Below are 22,355 nucleotides of genomic sequence, written 5' to 3' on the forward strand. Positions count from 1 at the left end.
TTCTCTTGAATGAAATTATTGATTGTTTCTCTGATTTGATCTTTGGCCCACTCACTCTTTAGAATTAAATTATTTAGTTTCCAATTAGTTTTTAGCTTATTTTTCCATGGTGCTGATTCAACCTTTCTAGAGAGCAATTTGGAGCTATGCCCAAAGGATTATAAAACTGTGAATACCCTTTGACCTAGCAATGACATTACTAAGTCTGTATCCCAAAGAGATTAAAAAAAAAAGATGTGTGTGTGTGGGGGGGGGAATGGTGAAGAACCTATGTACAAAAGGTATTTATAGTAGCTCTTTTTATGGTGATTAAGAATTGGAAATTGAGGGGATGCCCACTGGGGAATGTCTGAACAAATTGTGGTGTATTAATGTAATGGAATGGTATTGTGTTATAAGAAATGACAAGCAGGATGATTTCAGAAAAACCTAGAAAGACTTACATGAACTGATGCAGAGTGAATGGAGTAGAACCATGAGAACATTGTACACAGAAACAGCAATATTGTATGATGAACAACTGTGAATGACTTAGCTATTCTTAGCAATACAATGATCCAAGATAATCCTAAAGGACTCATGATGAAAAATTATATCAATCTCCAGAGAAAGAACTGGTGTTATCTGAAGCATACTATTTTTCATCTTCTTTCTTTGTTTTTGTTCAAGTCTTCTTGCACAAAATGACTAATATGGAAATGACTGCGCATGTATAAACGATATCCAATTTACTGTCTCAGGGAGGGGGAAGACAGAATTTTGAACTAAAAAAACCCCAATTATTAAAAAGTGTTTTTACATGTAATTGGGAAAAAAATAAAATGTTATTTAAAAAAATCATTCCCACTTTGAGTTCGATGATGAAATGTTTGGACAGAACATTGTTGTTAACAATCTAATGCATGTCTCTTCTCTGGGCCTCAATTTCCTCATCTCTAAAATGAGGGGGTGGGACTAAATAATCTTTAAGGCCTTCTCAATTTCAAACATGAACATATAATGCCTCTATTTCTTCCACATAGAATGTTGAAGGTTTTTTTTCTGTAAAAATTACACATCTTTTGACATCACTAATAAAATATCTATATCTACGAACAAAGTCATTCCATATATGTCTAAAATGTGGGAAAAACTGGAATCACTTTTCCTACTTGAAAACAAATATGCTACAGCATTCTTTAGCAGTAGTTGGGCTATTAAAATGACCAAGAGTATCTCACTTAAATATTTAGGACATTTGAAATAAGTAGCAACTTCAAAATGTTACTAATAAAAAAGGAAAGGAAGAAATATAATAGGAGAAACACTTTAGCTCAAATTAATTCATGAAGTCATTAACTATAAAAGTTGGTTCATGATTCAGTTGTAACTGAATGCATCTCTGATATAAAATAGCCTCTTTTATGCCTACCACCTATACAGTTTAAGCTCTCTGCACCATAATAAAAGTTCTGTTAAGAAAACTGAATTAAGATGATTAATCATGCTGCACCTAAGTCTAAACTGTGTTATCCATTTCTTGAAATAAAAATCTATACTCACTAAGTTAATACTTTCAACATTTTTCACTGTCTACCTATGAAATATTCAAATACCCCACTAGCAGAATGAAGGGGCTATTAGGAAAACCATTTTTGATGATGAATACTGTGATTAAAAAATAGATATTTTACCTTCTAAAACTGTAAAACACAGTAGGGGAAGAAAATCCAGTGAGGTTTAATTTTTCCTACAAGCTGATCAATGTAAACTGTGTATGTGACCTTGGAAAGGATAATTCTTTGGTAATTACTATAGATCTCTGAACTCTTTCCACGTAGATAATATGAGGAACAGCAAAACATTTCAACGGATACAAATCATTGTACGAACTCTAGGGTAGGAAATGTCTACTGTACAGAAAACAGTGGTGATGGTATGTGTGTTGATAAGAATAAAAGAATATAATATATCTTACAGCTTTCAAAAAAAATGACCCAAAAGGGTCATTTTGCATGAAAGGCTCTGTGAGTATATCATTAAGTACTGTGATTTTAAAAGGAGAACTGCTATTATCCTGGACTCCTGGATTGGATATTTGTGTGCTCAAGTCAGCTACTTAACAGTTGTGTGCTATTCATTGTGAGCAAAGTATTATAAAAGGCACATCTACCTCCCATTCTTCTTCTACCCCGCCCCCCCCCCACCCCATGCTCTTCTCCCTAAACCCTCAATGGATAAACCCTCAGAGGTCAAATTGTTCATTCTGGTTCTAGGGTAGAATACCCCAAATTCTTTACCTAAGGATCTTGAGGGAGAAAGAAGCTGCACAGTATTGTGGTTAGGGGACTGGATGTGGAGTCAGGAGGACCTAGGTTCAAATCCTACCTTAGATACTTGCTAGTTGGTTGATCGTGGATGTCACTTAACCTCACTATGCCTTCTACAATTTCCTCATCCTAAAAATGGAGAATGGCTTGCATCTAAGATCTCTTCCAGTTTTAAATTTATGAAATTAAAGCCAGTTTAATTGAATTTCTATAATAGCTTTTTATTTTTCCTTTTTATATTTATATATGCATTCTGTGATGTTTTCTACGTTCTCTTTAAGGGAGGGTGGGAGTGAGGGCGAGATGATATCCCCAATATTTTTTTTTCAGCTAATATTGTGTTTAACAGTCATGGCCATGATCGACCAGATTAAACTGACTAATCCTTAAAGAAGGGCAATGGAATCTAGAAAAATCCTACCTTGACCTTCAGGGAACTGTTTTTCCAGTCCCCCATGCTGCCCTTAAATACCTGGAACCAATTAGATGGCCAATTGATCTTCATAGTGCCTTTACTATGGTAGTATGCTCACATAAGTTCCCCTAATAAATAGCTGGAATACATCAGGACACCAATCAATTTGCCCCAAGGTCGCGGTACACAGAAGACTAAGAAGTCAGCCCTACTATAATTCCCATCTCAGCAACATTAGAGCCTCTGCAGCAAATAATTTGTGATCAGAGGATCACAGTGGCCTGGACCTACTATATCCTGAAATTCTACTCCTTTTTTTTCACCAAGACATTGCAGGACTTGCTTACTTGGCCTTCTGATTTCTCACTACCAAAGCCTCTCCTCTCTGGACTGAGGTTCCTGCTACACAGTTTTTGTGTGCTGGAAAAAAATGCAGAGCTTTATCTTCCTTGCTTGGGATGCTTAAAGAAGATAATAAGCAGCTTCTCTCATGTTCTTTTAAAAGATCATTATTACATATCATGGGGAAATATATATGTGTATATATGTACATATATACACATATATATGAATAAAATAATTTAAAAATTTCACAGATTAATAAGGATCTCATTAATGCTGGGCCCCCATGTATAAGTCCTGAGATTCCCTGTCCCTTTGACTTTTTTCAGATTTTATTTCTGCTTCAAGCCCATTGAAGGCTTTTTGCCTACTTTTGTCTATCAGGTCCTGTTCTGAAAATAATCCCCCTCACCTGTTGAAGCAGGAAGTAGACTCCAAAAATCATTACCTTTTCTCCTCACATACTTTGTCCTCACGTAGGTAGTGTTATACTTAGAACAGTGGAAAAAGCATTGAATGTAGGGTCAGATAGAGAAATCCTTCTAGATCCCAGGGTCAGAAAATAGGTATAAATCCAAATCCAACCCAAATGAAATACATGTACATCTTATTGCAGAGGTGTCAACCTATAGCCTCAACATTCCAGAGTGCTGCCTAAACCAGATTACAATATTTGACAAAATAAATAAATATCTGTACATTTGGATAATATATTTGGAAACTAAGTCAATGTGCAGCCTGCAAGGAACCTTATGTGTGGTTTAGTGGCTCTCATTTCTCTTTGCGTGACATCACTGTCTTAAAGGTTGCTCAAGACTCACACTCCCAATATTAAGAATCCGGCTTAATGGGCAGTAACGGGCCATTTCAACATAAAGGCAACAGAGATATTACTATTTCAAATAATTTATACTTTTTGTTTCACTTGAAAAAAAGATTCTTCAAGGACCTTTGTTTGGACATTTTCCCATATTTAAAATAAAGGAGACTCTAAGTTGATAAAAACTCATTTGAATTCTGTGACTCATAAATTTCTAATGAATTTTCATCTTTGGTGGTTTGTGTTCTGTTTGGCACCAGGAAAAAAAGAAGGCAAAATCCAATTTCATCCAGAAGGATAGAAGAGAAGGTGAGAAAGACACCAAAATAAAGAGATAAAGAGAGGACACAAGAGAAATAAAAGAGAACAAAATAGAAAATACAATTATCAATCAATCAATAAATATTAAGAACCTAAGATAATACAAAAGTTACTATGGATATACACTTATCTAAGAAATAAAGAGACAGTGTTGCTTAATGGGGAGAGAGAGCTGACCTTGGAAGCAAGTTCAAATCTTGACTGTGATGCACATTGGATGCATGTCCCTCACTTAACCTGTCAGTGTTCCAAAGTGATAGTTTTAAAGTGTAAGTCTAACTATGTCAGCCTCTCCCTCCCCTCCTCAGAGCCCTAGTGGCTACCTATGTAAAGTCCTCTGTTTGGCACTTAAAGGTCTTTCTAAATTTCTACTCTCCTCATACGTTCCTCACCTCTGTGCCTCTATGATCCAGGTACTTTGGCCTACTTGCAGTTCCTCAAACATGATACTCTGCTACCTCCAGGCTTTTGCACTGTCTGGCCTTCATACCCCCCTCCCAATCAATGCTCTGCCTCTTTAATTAGCCCTTTGATTTCCTTCAAGACTATGATCAAAACCCACCCTCTGCAGGAGGCCTTTCCCAGTCTCCTCAGCTTCTAGCATTTTCTCAGATTACCTTCTAATCTACTCTACATCGATCTTATTTATCTACACTATGATACCTCTCCTATTCAAATATAATCGCCTTAAGGGCAGAGACTGGCTTCCTTTGCTTGCATAAGTATCCTTAGCTCTTAAAATCTCACAGTTTTATTCAATATTTCCTTGGACCAAATTCAACTGATTTTCAAACAGAAAATGGGCTCAAGCAAAATTCTGGGGAAAAAAAGTGGAAGGTGGGAAGGAAAGTGACAGAAAAACAGAGCATAAACAGAAATGAGGAAGATTACCTAGTGAAAGCAGGAGTGAACAGACCCTTCCATTTTCATTCACTTTTGTACCTCTTTGAGATTTACAAAGCCCCTGCTAACAATAAGTATGTGAAGTAGGCAGAACAAGTATTATTATCTCTATTTTATATGAGATGAAAATGAAACTCACAGAAATTAAGTGAACCATAGAAAGCATAGAATCCCAGACATAAAGCACCTTGAACAACATTCCATTTCATGAGATAATATCTGAACAAACTTCTAATAAACTGCAAGCAATAATTTCCCCACAGAATATCACCTGGAAATTAAATGAAAAATTAATGAACGAGGATGTCTGTATTTTGCTGACTTCACAGTACCTTTAAAAAGTGCCATTTTCCAAACAAGAAATATAATCAGATTATGTCTAGGTTTCAATATTTCCATTGGTTCTGCCATAATTTTAAAATGCCATGTAAGAAATTGTGGCCAGAGTGGCCTTTGTTTTCTTTGAGTGACTCAGTTTATCTCATTGAACCTTGCTGGGTGCTGGGCCTGCTGCTTCTCTTCTGGGGCAGGAAGCCCAGAGACCCATGCCTGGGAGCAGAGAACTTCCTGTGTGACCTCTTCCGGGGCAGGAAGCCCAGAGACCCATGCCTGGGAGCAGAGAACTTCCTGTGTGACAATTCATGGGGCTGGCTGAGGGGAGGTGTTGACTCCAGAGCCATGCCCTATTGGGTGTTAACCTAGTCTACATGGACGTGAACCTCCCAGGGTCCTAGGGGAAGGGGCCAACTCAAGAACCAATCAGCCCTGGTCATTCAGGTGGCACTTGATGATATCAAAAACTCTATAAGAGGGGAGAAGACAGCTTGAAGATCCCTTTTCGGTTGGAACTGCAGCGGTGGTGAGCGTGACTCTGGGCCAGCCCGAGCTCTCGGGCTGAACCTAGATGTTGGTAACTATGAATTGTATTGGGTCTGTCTGTTGATATTTGTAATTTGTTTGTATTTGTTCTAAAGTTCAGGGTGCTGGCTTTTTCCCCTGAACTAAATGAATGTTCTGAACTTCAGGGTGCTGGCTTTTTCCCCTGAAGTAAGTGAATGAATCTGTATTTGGTCTGTCTGTTGATGCTTGTAATTTGTTTGTATTTGTTCTGAAGTTCAGGGTGCTGGCTTTTTCCCCGGAACTAAATGAATGTTGGATTAAAGTAAGCTGGTCAATCCCTTCACTGTGCTTTCCTTGGTTAGGCAGATAAAAAGAACCTGTGCTTTCCCGGCTTGCCGGCAGCCTCCTGGATGCTGGCTGTGGGTGGATCTTACGCCCTCACAGAAGCTGCTAGCTGGATTGTTAAAACAAAAATGGAATGGAGGGGAGGAGTTGGAGAGGGGAGGGGAGAATACAGAAAATTCACTCTGAATTTAGGTGTTTAAATTCATTAATAGGGATATATATAGAGAGGCAAAATTGATGTTTTAGTCACCAATCTATGGTATGAAATGCATTAGATACTGTCCTAGGCTCTTAAGTTACATTTACCCAAAACAGTGAACTCAAAGGCTGAAGGATTTAGGTAAATCAGATACTTCCTAGATTTATGTAGATATTTTAACTTGATTTTTTTGTTGCATGTTTTTCATACAAATTGCCAATTTATTCACTTTATAAATGTAGACATGTCTTAAGTATTATTTTAATTTCAAATTAAGAATAGAAGAATACATCTATTTATACATTACAAGGATTTTATTTAAATCAGAATTGTCAATAATTCTTTCATTATAGCCATAGTCATCTATATAGCCAGGTAGAAGGGGTGTGTGTGTGTGTGTGTGTGTGTGTGTGTGTGTGTGTGTGTTTCCCACAATGCATTCCTGGAAGCTGTTTCAGAAAGCAGAACAGTGAGACACAGATTTTCTTTCTTTTTCCCTCCACAACTTAGCACTCCAAAATTGGGAAGGCAAAATACTGATTTTATGTAACTGTGAGAGGGAATGAAAGATTTAGTAGCTGAAAGTGACAAGTCAGCAGAACAATTCCAAGAAGTGCTTTTTAGTGACTTTCAGCATTGTCAGATGAGTAGATTGTAAAATCTAGATAGTAAGTCAACATTACATACATTTAAATTTAATTCTATGCTTGCTGGTGTTCCCAGCTACAACTTTCACATCTGCTTTAACCCTGCCTCTGCCTGGGGCTCCCCATCATAGTTAAAATAGAAATTAGAAAGCCTGCCTTAACTGGAAGTAATTAGAAGCCATCAGGGGTTAAAGAGAACTATAAAAGAAAATACTTGGACCTAAGGGACTTTCTTGCTTTTGCAATTATATTTGGAAGAGCTTCAATAAAAGATAAGCTTTGTAGAGACACATTGGCAACTGTAACTCTAATTCACAGATCCCTCAGTTCATAAGGATCTCTAGAGGCCCTAACCTATGAAAAGGTTCCTGAAATTTCTTATTGACAGAAGTCGAAGTGCACATTTAGATTCTGTACTCTTGTTTAATATTGAAATGCAAAATAAATTCCCTAGTGTCTGATTGGAACACCAGGGATTACATTGGATCTATTCATGATAGTAATTTTTTTAAGTGTCAAAAAATATGGCAAAAAGTTGTTTATAGGAATAATGTCTCAAAAGTCTTGAAGATGGAAATGTTTTCCTTTGAAAATATAACTTTTAGACCAAAGCAGGAGCAACTGCAGAAACCAGCCAGCAACCCAGGCTGGGAGAAAGCTGGGTGCCCAAAACTGGCAGAGATCCCCAGGCTTCCCAACACAGGATGGGAGTCTGTAGAAGTGAGGAGAGGTAGCAGTGCAACACCACCGGCTGTTTTGGGCTTGAAGCCCAAAGGTTTGAAACTTGTCTTCTTGAACTTCTGGGAGACATAATGGCCAGGTAAACTGCTCTAAACCCTTCCCTTCCCTGCCCCCTTCCCTTTTCCTTGGGAAAAAATGCTGGAATAGAGGAGACAGAAATGAGGCTTCAGTGGCCAAGCAGTGGGAGTTCCTGAGTTCCAGGGGGGCAGAGCCAGCAGGGGTCAACACCAGAAGCCCAGACGAACCTTTGCACAGCCAGGGGAAGTGGCAGACACCAGACAACAAACAGCTGAGACCATTGCTGAAGGGCAACAGTGCTGGAGAGCAGCCCCAGGGGAAAAGAAGACTTCAGGCAGCCAGACCCCTCCCCCACACCTCAGGAAGCTGAATGCTAAAATATGCAAAGTCAGTAACTAGACTCGCAGTCCCCAGAACAAGAAACCTGGGACAGAGAGCCCTGAGCCCAAAAGCAGAAATTCACTGTAAAGCCAGGAAAAAGCTAACCAACACGAAGAACAACACAAAAAAACTGAAGACCATTGATTCTTTTTTATGGAGTAAGGCACGATCAAAATACGAATTTGGAAGAGGATAGCATTGACACTATACCCACATCTGATACCTCAAAAGGGAATGTGAACTGGTCTCAAGGCCAAAAAGCATTACTGGAAGAGCTAAAGGAGGATCTTAAAAGTCAAATTAGGGAGGTAAAAGAAAAAACGGAAAAATAAAAAACACTGACTAAATCAAGTCCTTAAAAAATAAGATTGGTGAAATGGCTACTGAGATTCAGAATCTAAATAGAGAAAATGACACTCTGAGAAGTAAAATCAACCAATTGGAAAAGGAGACTCAAAAGAAAAATGAAGACAGCAACTCATTAAAAATTAGAATTGAGCAAGTGGAAGCTAACAACTCTATGAGGCATCAAGAAGTAGTAAAACAAAATGTAAAGAATGAAAAAATAGAAGAAAATGTGAAATATCTGATTAGAAAAACAACTGACCTGGAAAATAGATCCAGGAAAGACAATTTAAGAATTATTGGTCTACCGGAAATCCATGATGAAAAAAAGAGCCTTAACAGTATCTTCGAAGAAATTATCAAAGATAACTGCCCAGAGGTCCTAGAACCACAGGGTAAAATAGTCATTGAAAGAATCCACCAATCACCCCATGAAAGAGATGCCAAATTGAAAACTCTGAGAAATGTTATAGCTAAATTTCACAATTACGAAGTCAAGGAGAAAATACTGCAAGCAGCCAAAAAGAAACAATTCAAATATTGTGAAACTATAGTCAGGATCACGCAGGATCTTTCAGCTTCTACATTAAAAGACAGGAGAAATTGGAATATGATATTCCAAAGGGCAAAGGAGCTTAAACCACAACCGAGGATCAACTACCCAGCAAAATTGAGCATAATTTTTCAGGCAAGGAGTGGACATTCAACAAAATAAGGGAATTCCACACCTTCCTGATGAAAAGGCCAGAACTCAGTGGAAAACTTGATCTTCAAATACAAAACTCAAGAGAGACATAAAAAGGTAAACAGAGAGGAACCTCCCCCCCCATAAACATTATTAATCAATAAGGGCAAATTATTTACATCATTATATAGGATTATATCATTTTATATATATTTTATATATATAGTATATGTCAATCTTGAGAACAGTACAGTTATTATGACAATTGAAAGGGATACACATAGACTGCAGATATCTGTATAAAATAACTGATATAAAGATAAAAAAACATAATTAAGAGATGTAAAGGGAGGGTTCTTGGGGAAGAGGTAAAGAGGTAGGAGAAAAGGGTAAATTACATCAAATGAAGAGGCACAAAAACACATTACAGTAGCAGGAAAGACAGGAGGGAGAAGAGTAGTATATGAGTTTTACTCTCATGGGATTTGGTTCAAGAAGAGAATAACACACTCTGAAAAGTATAGAAATCAAACTTGTCCTACAGGCAGTAGGAGGGGAAGGGGGAAAAGAAAAGGCAGGGGTGGTCAGAAGGGAGGGAATAAGTAGCAAGGGGAAAAGGGTAAGACAAGGGAGGGAAATCAAGAGGGAGTGTAAATTGAGGAAGGTGGTGGTCCAAAGCAAAACTCTATCGAGGAGCAGAAGGAGGGAGGGAGAAACAAAAGCATAAATGGAGGGGGGGGGCAGATATAGGATAGAGAAAAAGATACAGCTTGTAAACATAACTGTGAATATGAATGGGATGAACTCTCTCATAAAATGGAGGCGGATAGCAGAATGGATTAAAAACCATAATCCTGCAATACTTTGTTTACAAGAAACACATTTGAAAAAGGGGGATACACACAGGGTAAAAGTATGGAATAGAATATATTGTACTTCAGCTAAAGTAAAAAAGCAGGAGTAGCAATCCTAATCTTAGACAAAGCAAAAGCAAAGATAGATCTAATTAAAAGAGATAAGGAAGGACACCATATCTTGCTAAAAGGCACCATAGACAATGAAGCAATATTATTATTTAAGCACCAAGTGGTACAGCATGCAAATTCTTAGAGGAGAAGTTAAGGGAATTACAGGAAGAAGTAGACAGCAAAACCATACTAGTGGGGGATCTCAACTTCCCCTTCTCCGAACTTGATAAATCTAACCTCAAAATAAACAAGAAAGAAGTTAAGGAGGTGAACAGAATTTTAGAAAAGGCAGATATGACAAACATCTGGAGAAAACTGAAAGGAGATAAAAAGGGATATGCTTTTTTCTCAGTGGTGCATGGCACATACTCAAAAATTGACCATGTAGTAGGGCATAAAAACCTCACAATCCTGTGCAGAGAAGCTGAAATAATCAACGCATCCTTCTCAGATCATGACAGAATGAAAATTATTTGTAATAAAGGACCATGGAAAGATAAACTAAAAATTAATTGGAAACTAAATGATCTAATCTTAAAGAATGAGTGGACCAAAGAACAAATCATAAAAACAATTGATAACTTCATTCAAGAGAATGACAATAATGAGACAACATACCAAAACTTATGGAATGCAGCAAAAGCAGTTCTTAGGGGAAGTTTTATATCTCTAAATGCTTACATGAATAAAACAGAGAAAAAGGACATCAATTAATTGGGCATGCAACTGAAAAAGCTAGAAAAAGAACAAATTGAAAATCCCCCATTAAATACCAAATTAGAAATACTGAATATCAAAGGAGAGATTAATAAAATTGAAATCAAGAAAACTATTGAATTAATAAATAAAACCAAGAGCTGGTTTTATGAAAAAACCAATAAAATTGATAAAACTTTTGTCAGTTTGATTAAAAAAAGAAAATCAAATTACCAGTATCAAAAATGAAAAGGGTGAATTCACCTCCAATGAAGAGGATATTAAAACAATAATTAGTATTTTGCCCAATTGTATGCCCATAAATTTGACAACCTTAGGGATATGGATGAATTTCTACAAAAATGTAAATTGCCCAGGTTAACAGAAGAGGAAGTAAAACTCCTAAATAACTCTATCTCAGAAAAAGAAATTGAGCAAGCCATCAATGAACTCCCTAGGAAAAAATCTCCAGGGCTAGAAGGTTTTACACGTGAATTTTATCAAACATTTAAAGAACAATTAATTCCTAATTTATGGACTATTTGGGAAAACAGGTGAAGAAGGAGTCCTACCAAATTCTTTTTATGACACAAATATGGTGCTAACACATAAACCAGGAAGAGTCAAAATAGAGAAAGAAAATTATAGACCAATTTACCTAATGAATATCGTGGCAAAATTTTTAATTAAAATATTAGCAAAAAGATTGCAGCAACTTATCACAAGAATAATATACTATGGCCAGGTAGGATTTATTGCAGGAATGCAAGGCTGGTTCACTATTAGGAAAACCATCAGCATAATTGATCATATCAACAACAAAATTAGCAGAAACCATAAGATCATCTCAATAGATGCAGAAAAAGCCTTTGACAAAATACAACACCCATTCCTATTAAAAACACTAGAAAGCATAGGAATAAATGGAGCCTTCCTTGAAATTATAATTAGTATCTACCTAAAACCATCAACAAGCACTATTTGTAATGGGCATAAGCTAGATGCATTCCCAATAAGATCAGGGGTGAAACAAAGATGTCCATTATCACCCTTATTATTCAACTTAGTACTAGAAATGTTAGCTGTAGCAATAAGAGAAGAAAAAGACATTGAAGGAATTAGAATAGGCAAAGAAGAAACTAAATTATCACTTTTTGTAGATGATATAATGACTTACTTAGAGAATCCTAGGGAATCAAGTAAAAAACTACTTGAAATGATAAACAACTTTAGCAAAGTTGCAGGATATAAAATAAACTCACATAAATCCTTGTCATTCCTATACATTACTAACAAAGCCCAACAGCAAGAGATAGAGAAATTCCATTCAAAGTTACTGTAGAGGGTGAAGCCAAGATGACAGCAGGAAAGCAGGAACTTGCCTAGGGCTGTCCCCCAGGACCCTCCAAACACTGATAAAAAATGGCTCTCAACAAATTCTAGAACTGCAGAAGCCATGAAACAGCAGAGGGAAGCAGGGCTCCAGCCCAGGACAGCCTAGATGGTCGTGGGGTAAGGTCTGTTGTGCATGGAGCTGGGAGCAGAGGGGAGCAGAGCCCAGCATGGGCTGTGCCTGGAACAACTAGACCAGGAGCCAGGCAGAAAAGGCCCTAGTGCTCTGAATCAGTGAGCTGTGGCAGTTACCAGACTTCTCAACCCACAAACACCAACGACAACAGAGAAGGTTGGTGGGAAAAGCTGCGGGGACCAGAGTGAAGGGAGTTCTTGGTTAGGCCACCACCCCTGGGGCACCAGAGGTGGTGCAGCTACAGAACTACAGCTGCAGTTGCTTCTGGCCCCAGGCCCACCTGGTGGGAGGAATTAAGTGGCGTACCAGAGTGGGATTGCAGAGCCTGCTTAAGATCTGAGCCGCATTCCAGGTTGGTGGTTCTTGGGGGAGGAGGAGCGCTGGTGTGGCAAAGCCTGCTGTATAGAAATAGCTCTGAAAACAACAGCACATCCCCTCAAGCTTGGAACAAAGTACTCTCTACTCTACAAGCAGTCATACCCCAACGAAAAACTCAAGGGTCAAGTAGTTGGCTGGGAACATGGCCAGGCAGAAAAATGGACTCAGATTCAGACTCAGACTTTGGAATCTTTCTTTGGTGACAAAGAAGACCAAAACATACAGCCAGAAGAAGTCAACAAAGTCAAAGAGCCTACATCAAAAGTCTCCAAGAAAAACATGAACTGGTCTGAGGCCATGGAAGAGCTCAAAAAGGATTTGGAAAAGCAAAGTTACTGTAGACACCATAAAATATTTTGGAGTCTATCTGCCAAGACAAACCCAGGGCCTATATGAACACAATTATGAAACACTTTTCACACGAATAAAGTCAGATCTAAATAAATGCAAAAATATCAGTTGCTCATGGTTAGGCCAAGCTAATATAATAAAAATGACAATTTTACCTAAATGAATCTATCTATTCATTGCCATACCAATCAAACTACCAAAAATTATTTTACAGAGCTGGATAAAATAATAACAAAATTCATCTGGAAGAACAAGAGGTCTAGAATATCTAGGGTATTAATGAAAATAAATGCTAGGGAAGGTGGCCTAGCCATACCAGATATTAAACTGTACTATAAAGCAGCAGTCATCAAAACTACCTGGTTCTGGCTAAGAAACAGAGCCATGGATCTGAGGAATAGGATAGGTACACAAGATACAGAAGTCGACAACTATAGCAATCTACTCTTTGATAAACCCAAAGAATCCAGCTTCTGGGCTAAGACGTCGCTATTTCACAAAAACTCCTGGGAAAATTGGAAAATGGTAAGGCAGAAACTGGGCATAGACCAATATATATTAAACCATATACCAAAATAAAGTCAAAATGGGTTCATGATTTAGGAATAAAGGCTGATACTATAAGCAATTTGGGAGAGCAAGGAATAGTTTACCTATCAGATTTATGGAAAAGAAAAGCATTCATGGCACAACAAGAGATAGAGAGCATTACAAAATGCAAAATGGATAATTTTGATTATGTTAAATTGAAATGTTTTTTTATAAAAAAAGCCAATGAAACAAAGATTAGGAGGGAAGCAGAAAATTGCGAGAAAATATTTACAACCATTGTCTCTGATAAAGGCCTCATCTCTAAAATATACAGGGAACTGAGCCAAATTTATAGGAATACAAGTCATTCCCCAATTGAGAAATAGTCAAAGGATATGAACAGGCAGTTTTCAGAGGAAGAGATTAAAGATATCTATAGGCATATGAAAAAATGCCTAAATCAGACTTATTAGAGAAATGCCAATCAAAACTGCTCTTAGGTACCACATCTTTCCTGTCAGATTGGCTGAAATGACAAAACAGGAAGATGATAAATGCTGGAGAGGATGTGGGAAAATTGGAACACTGTTATATTGATGGTGGAATTGTGAACTGATCCAGCCATTCTGGAGAGCAATTTGGAACTATGCCCAAAGGGCTCTAAAAATGTTCATACCCTTTGACCCAGCAATACTACTTCTATGGTTGTATCCCAAAGAGATCACACAAGTGGGAAAAGGACCCTTATGTACAAAAATATTTACAGCAGCTCTTTTTGTAGTAGCAAAGAATTAGAAATCAAGGGGATGCCCATCAATTGGGGAATGGCTGAACAAAGTTGTGGTATAGGAAGGTAATGGAATCCTATTGTGCTATAAGAAATGGGCATGATACGGACTTCGTAATAACCTGGAAAAACCTACACAATATAATGCTGAGTGAGCAGAGCAGAACCAGGAGAACATTATACACAACCACAGATAAATGGATTCTGTCATGACTAGCCCTGATAGACTTTGCTCTTGTCAGCAATACAAGGTGCAAAGACAACTCCAAAGGACTCACAATGGAGAATGCTATCTACATCCAGAGAAAGAACTATGGAGTCTGAATGCAGATTGTGGCATACTTTAGGTTTGCCTTTTTTTCCCCTTTGTTTTTTTTTCTTTTTTGTTTTTGTTTTTGGGTTTTTTTTTTTTGGTTCAGTTTCTTCTTTCTCATGATTCATTCCATTGGTCACACTTCTTCTTTACAACTTGACTATTGTGTAAATAAATTCAATGCAAAGTTATATGTAGAAGATATATTGGATTCCATGCCGTCTTGGGGAGGGAGGGGGGAGAGGGGGGAAGAAAATCTGGAACTCAAAATCATTTGGAACTGAGTATTGTAAACTAAAAATAAAAAATCTCAGAAGTAAAAAAAAGAAAGAAAAGAAAAAATACAACAAAATATAAGTTTTTGATGCACACACTCATTATGTTCACAGAAGGAAGTGAGGTGGTTTTTTTAAACAGTTGTAAATAAAGGAGAGATGGAGGGAGAGAGAGAGAGAGAGGAGGGAGGGAGAGAGAACAATAACTTAATGGAAGATGAAAACTTTTGATGAAATTTTCAAATAATTTGATGACTTTTTTACTATGTGGATCTCTGTATGGTGGCATCTTACATATATCTTAGAAATGGTAAAAACACTGAATATGGAATCATAGGACCTGAGTTCAATCCTAGGTCTGCCACTTACTGTGTGTCCTTGGACAAATCAATTAACACCAATGTGCCTTAATGTTTTCATCTCTAAAGTGAGATGGTTGGAATATATAATCTCTAAGGTGCTATCTAGATCTAGAACTAGGATCTTATGACTCTCTCATGGAGCTAGGTATGTTCACTGGCACCTTGCTGAGAAGATACATGCAACTACTTGGACTGATTCTCTACGACTGTGGATGTCTCTAAGATAGTTGGCAACTGAACACCAGAGATTAGGCTTTTGTTGAAGAAGCCATTCCCTTTCCCTTTCCCATTCTCTTCCCCTGGTTATTCCAGACCACAGCAAGGAGAACAGACCTGTGTTAGGGGCAATGAAAGAGGGAGATTTCTTCCTTCATCCAAAGCAGTTACAGAAGGGTTGCAGTAAAAAGCACATGGTGAGCTGCATGTGACTACATACCCTGGGATTCTTGTACCTTAAGTTCCTAGTGTCTTCTGCCTGCTTCCTTTTCTGAACAAAAGTCAGAAGCTATAGTTTCTGAGAAGGTACTTTATCTCAGAAGCTGGGCATTAATGGTAATTCCTGCAGAAGCACATCATAGAGATAAGAATGTATTTAGGTTCTAGAGGAGAGGTACTAAAAATAGACCTTCCCAGCTCGGGGGCTCATCTTGTAGATCATATCAAAATAGTTTAGGCATTGGCTTTAGAAAGGCAGAAGTTTGCTCAACAACATGCTTTTGGGAGGAGGAAGAGGATGGTTAACATGTCCTCTATAATTGGAGGACTGGAGTAACACCATGGGAGAAGAGATGGAGGAGAATTAGATTTGTAAATCCCTCTTCGCTATGGCTATTCATAGGCCTCACTGATTTTTGTTTTGCATTTTATATATTTTCTGTGGGGGAAGAAATGAAAAACTGTTCCCAAACCAGTACCCATATTGCAACTTAGTTCCTGTGTAGCATTTAGGGTACATTGTTACTACCATGTGGGCAAACACAGGACTATAATATGGGCATAGTTAAGAGATTTTCTTGGAGAACCTGATGTAGTAACAATGAGACTTGGTGTCAAACTCCTGGTTGTTGGATCTGACTTACATGAACCCAGAGTTTTCAAGGGATCCTAAGTTACATTTATTACATTATTACATATTAAAAACTGTTAGTGTTTACTCATTTTCTTTGTCCAAGGGTTTTCCCTACAAGGACAGACGGATCAAAATAGGTAAGTCCTGGAGTTACTATGGGTTCTTGTTCTACACTGAAGAAGTTATATTGGGAACAACACTCCAAGGCTCATAGTTATGTAATAGCTCTCAAGGGAATTTTGGAATACTTTTAAAAAGTTTAAATTATGTTCAGTATGTTTTAGTGTTTAATACATTTTACTGCATTATAATTATCTCAAAACTATTGAGAGGCAAGAAAGGGAATCTACTTGTTCATAACCAGAATATCTCATTCTCTATGTAGAAAACAAACAAAATACTGTAACAATATATCCACTAATTAGTATGATTTGTAAAAATGATTTCAAACAATGTTAATAATAACAACTTACCATTCCTCTGAGTTGTATTTATTTCTAGCCTCTGTATATTACTTACTCTGAGAGGTTTGGGTGTCTATGAATTTCTTTATCAGGGCATCGGTGGTTTGGGTATAAAGACTGAGAGCATATCTAAGAGACTGAAGATCAGGGCTCTTCTCCAGAAAGTTCTTTTTCAGACCATTTCCTCCAGCATGAAAGTATTGCTATTAACAAAAAAGAAGAAAGAAAGAAAATAAGCACAGACACACCCATAAAGAAATTATGATTGGAAAGAAACATATTCACACTTCTGATGTGAAAGTTAATTTGGAATAATAAAATACAGGATACTAAATAAGATCATAGATTCAGAGCTAGAGGGAACCCTCAGAAACCATCCATTCTGACCCTTCTTTTATTATGAAACTAATGAGGCCCTTTGTAGTTATGTAACTTGCTCATAGTTACACAGTCAGTAGTTGGTCAAATCCATCTTTCACATTCAAACCTAGCGCCTTTTCCACGATAGAAAGCTACCACTTGAAACGCAAACTGGTGGTGTTATAAACCATGTGACAGAATTCAATTAACCTAGATTAAGTATAAATCATATACAAAGCACTATACTAGGCACTGGTATTACAAAGAGAAAAATGAAATCATCCCTCCTATCATGGTGCTTACGTTCTACTGATCAAAGACGATTTGAGCTAAAAAGAACTTCACTTATTGATTCACTTAATATTAATTGAATGCCTACCCTATACAACTTAAAATCATCATCATCTAATTGGAACCCCTTAGAACTTAAGAGGACCCTGGGCTCCATACTATCTTATGATTTGAAGCTAGAGTCTAATGTCTCTTTCCTTTCATCCTTACCTTTTATTATGCAAATGAAGCCAAGATGATTTTGTGACCAGAGTCTTTAAACAATAAGACATAATAAAAATTAATCTGCTAAAACCTTTTCAGTTTTGGAAGGTACAAAGGGAAGATACTGTCATGAAACTATCATCCATAGTTATGTAGGCTCTGGGCTTCTCTAGGCCAGTGCTTCTTAAACTGTGGGTCGTGAGTAGATAAAGTTTAAGAAGCACTGCTAGACACTTACTTCACAAAGTATGACTAAGAAAAGCTCAGAAAAAGCCTCATTCATTTATGTCATTTAAGGTAAAATCTAATTAACAGCTTTGCCTCACTGCTTTCTTTTGCTGGCATACATATTTTGTAGGGGAATGGGTCAGTAGGACATAGGTTATACCCTATGTAGACTGGGCTCAGGAGCTCTGAAGTTGCCCTGGTTCTTTATGATTTAAGGTATTTCCTCACTCATTGAATCAAAAATTCCTTCTCTCTGATCTCCCTCAATCACTGTTTCTGTACTCTTTTGCATTCTTCATTGACTTAGTGCACTCTTACTTTTTCCAAGCTTGCTCAGTCAAACCTTTCTTTGTGCACCAAATGTTCTCTCTCAGTGCAGTTCTCTCTCACCTAGAATCTACTAGCTTTCTGTTCATACTCCCACATTCACTCCTTCTGGGCTAGCCTCTCAAATTTCTTTGACTCAAACATTCACTCTGAAGACACTTTCTAACACCTTAAATAAGCCTGGGGAATTGAGGACAGCTGTGTATGCCTCAGCCTTAGGAGCACAGCTGTTTCTCCTTTTCGGTTTTCCAGAGCATCCTCAATGTGAGATAATCATAAAGAAAGTGACATTTCCTTTACTTAGGACTGAGCAATCTCAAAAAAGATAGATGGAGTCTAGTCCCATGATTCTAAGTTGTCACTTGGAGTTCTCATGACTGACAACAGAGACCACAGCAGCTCTCTCCACCATCATCTCTAAAGATAAAGATTATATCATAGACCATTAGGAAAAATGCTTAAGTGCCTTGTAGCATAGTTTTAGTGTCCTGTTATGTCTGGCACAGATCCACCCAAGGGGAAATGGAAGAACTTAAAGGGTGTTTTCAGGAATGCCATTGCTGCCCTATCTGCCCAACCCTTTGATGTATGATTTGTCTTAAGGTGATGATGGTATGAAAGTCTCCTCAGGGACACTCATAACACATTGCAATACAAACAGACTTAGGTAGTGAAATCTAACCACCCCATTGCTGCACTTTGTTGTTGTCCAGTCATTTCAGTCTTTTTGTGACCCCAGTTGGGGTTTTCTTGGAAAGAATACTGGAGTGGTTTGCCGTTTCCTTCTCCAGTTCATTTTACAGATGAGGAAACTGAGGCAAACAGGGTTAAGTGACTTGCCCAGGGTTACATAGCTAGTGAGCTGAGACTAGATTTGAACCCATGAAGATGAATCTTCTTGACTCCAGGTCCAACACTCTATCCACTGCACCACCTAATGGCCACAGGTAAATGGATACCTCTTGGTAAAGTAGCCAAAAACAAGGCAAAGTTTGGAGGATATTTCTAAAAAATCTACTGTAGTCTCAATGACTAAGTAGCCTCTGTACATACTAATTAAATTTTAGCTGCTATCTCTAATGAATTATTTTGGGCGTAAGAGGATAAATAAAAAGGAAACTTTCCCAACTTCTTTGTAGAGGTGGGATACTTTGGGCAAGAAACATTCCATATAATGTCAATGAATAAGCATTTATTAAACTCTTATTATATGTTGGGCACTTTGTTGAGTTCTGAGATTACAAAGAAAAAGTGAAAGTTTTCTCCACCTTTGAGAAATTTACATTATAATGTAATGTCAGATTTTTTTCAATATGTTGGTTAATTTTTCTGAACTGTTTTCCTTGCTTTGTTTTCATTCTTTCTTAGAAGGACAGAAAGAGCAGGTATATGATCAGAAATATAGGTGATGCAAAACCAAAAGAACACTTGAAAAATATACATTGGCATCAATTTGGAAGGCAGTATTGCTAAATAAATGCCATAGAAGCAAAAGATTTCTCTGTCTTCACACAGAGGAGTAAGCTTAGACTGGATCAATGGAAGAACAGAAAAAAACAATTGCAATGAGCCTATTTTCTCCTGATATAAGGGAGGGGTGAGCTGTCAGAAAGGCTCACAAAGGTGGAGAGTATTCCTCTACTATGTCTAATACCTTAAAATAGGTCATGATCCAGAGGAGGAGCCCAGGGCACTCCAGAATGGAGCATGCAGTGCAAAAGCTGCAATGCTTCCATTTGGCAGTCAGGCTTCAGTCAACTCCCCTGGGGAGAAATGTACATTAATTTGAAAGTGAGCCTTTCCCAGGCACAGAAGCATATACAGTACTAGGAAAAGAAGCTGTTGTGACTAACTAACAGGCATAGTGCTGAATGGGGAAGGGGGAGTGGGGAGGAGGGGAAGTGATTAATCTTATTCTTAAAGGGGACACAAGTCAATTCTAAAATAAGTAAATAAAAATGAAAACTCTGCCATTACGCTTGACATTTCTTAGATGAAACTCCAAGTGCTTTTACATCAATCAGTCAAATATTTCCTTACTGGCTACCATGAGTACAAGATTGTACCAAGTCTTAGAGATTCCAACATGAGATAGTCTTTTCCCTTAAGAAGCAGCTGGTCTAGTTGGAGGGATAGGACTGATAGGAGACAATTAAAAATAATGAAGACTTCACTATGAAGCAGGTGATGCAGGCAATGGCAACTCTGAGAAGGCAAGAGATAAATGTAGGCTGGAGCTGGTCATGGATGGGATTTATGGGGAATGGAAATCTTGAGCTGTGCCCTGAATACAAATGTTATCTTGTCATTTAACTATAACATAGATAAAGGATGGGAAACTAGTTGGTGCAATGGATAGAGTACTGGGCCTGGAGTCAGGAAGACTCATCTTCTTGAGTTCAAATCCAGCCCCAGACACTTCCTAGTTATGTCACTTAACCCTGTTTGCCCCAGTTTCCTCATCTGTAAAATGAGCTGGAGAAGGAAATGGCAAACCACCCTAGAATCTTTACCAAGACAACCCCAAATGGGGTTACAAAGACTTAGACATGACTGAATAACAGGTAACAGAGAGGTACAATTATATATAGCTTACAGAAAGGTTAGAAAGTCGCACTTTGGCAGGAGCCTGGAATTGGTGAGGCTAATAACAATAATTATTATGAATATTATTATTAAATTTTCATTCATTTATTAATTTCTTTCATTAATTCTTAAGATTGTACTTTAAAATAACCTACAGAAAATGGAGGGGAGAAAAGTCATGAAGTGATAGGAGATAGCTATTAAGCATAATAAGCAAGATAATGACAATAAAAGTCTAAAAATTGAGCAGGACATTAGTCTGTATTAGGTTAAAACATATGGCTTTCTCTTGAGTTTGAAGTAGCACAGTGTTTGGCACCTAATCAGCGCTTGTTGATTTAACAGCAAACTGATTGCTCTTTTTCAGCAGTCAAAACATTTGACTAATTTTCACTAAAACAACATTCTGAAGGCTACCTTTGGGAAACTTAACAAATAATAGGAGACTTGTAAGAACAGGAATGATTTCTCTGTCTTACAATAGAAACCTAGATTGCAACAGGTGTCCAAGAGGAAAAACAAGTTGTAAGATATATGAACTAAATAAGGTAAACTAGACTTATGGAAACAAAAGCTCAATATAATTCTAAAATATAAAAGCTCCACACAACGTGAAAACAGCTCCCCTCCCCACTCCAGTTCTGTTATCTCACTATTACAGACAGAAAATTCAGGCCATTGTCTTATCTCATTGATAGACTGCCAATAAGAAAGCTAGATTTAATGACAATGTTACAAGGTTGGGCATTAGTTACCTGTAGACTTTCTCCCTGCAGTATAAAACAAAGAGGCCCATTGAGTTTTTCAGATGCTTTGTCTATATTGGGGACATATTAAGGGAGAAGAAATCACCAAACGCCATGTGTGAATTCTGGCTAATTCAGATAGTCATTTCAGCTTCTTAGTTTGGCTACTCATTTTAGCTTCTTGATAAGAGATCATCTTCATTAATAACCATATCAAGTCATTTAACCTGCTAGACTCAGTTTCCTTATCTGTAAAATGGAGGTAATGATAGCACCTACCTCATAGGTTGCTTGGGAGGATCTAATGTGATAATGCATATAAAGTACTTTGCAAACCTAAAGTACTATATAAATGCTTGCTCTTGGGCTCTCTTCTGTATAGCTTTCACAATAATCTGTCCTGGAGAAATTTTTCCCTGGGACACAGTTTTCTTGACTGGTGACGGCCTTACCAGGGCCACTGTTTCAGGGGAAAAACATCAGCCAAGTTTCACTTTTCTCCTGACTGTCCATAGACTCATCCCTGAGTACTTTCCCCATTCTCTCCCTTCTCAGTCCTAGAAACATGTACTGTGATCAA

General features: G+C 37.7%; 1 protein-coding gene across 1 annotated transcript in view; it reads right to left on the reverse strand.

Moving 5' to 3' along the window:
• The window catches only part of UNC13C (unc-13 homolog C), a 580,271-nt gene that overhangs the window by 49,566 nt on the left and 508,350 nt on the right, over window positions 1-22,355 (reverse strand). The window contains exon 28 of the mRNA XM_036734862.1: window positions 17,089-17,236. Within this exon, the coding sequence (XP_036590757.1) occupies window positions 17,089-17,236 (148 nt within the window). The remainder of the gene's footprint in view (window positions 1-17,088; window positions 17,237-22,355) is intronic.

Source organism: Trichosurus vulpecula, chromosome 8, assembly GCF_011100635.1.
Source record: "Trichosurus vulpecula isolate mTriVul1 chromosome 8, mTriVul1.pri, whole genome shotgun sequence".
NCBI lineage: Eukaryota > Metazoa > Chordata > Mammalia > Diprotodontia > Phalangeridae > Trichosurus > Trichosurus vulpecula.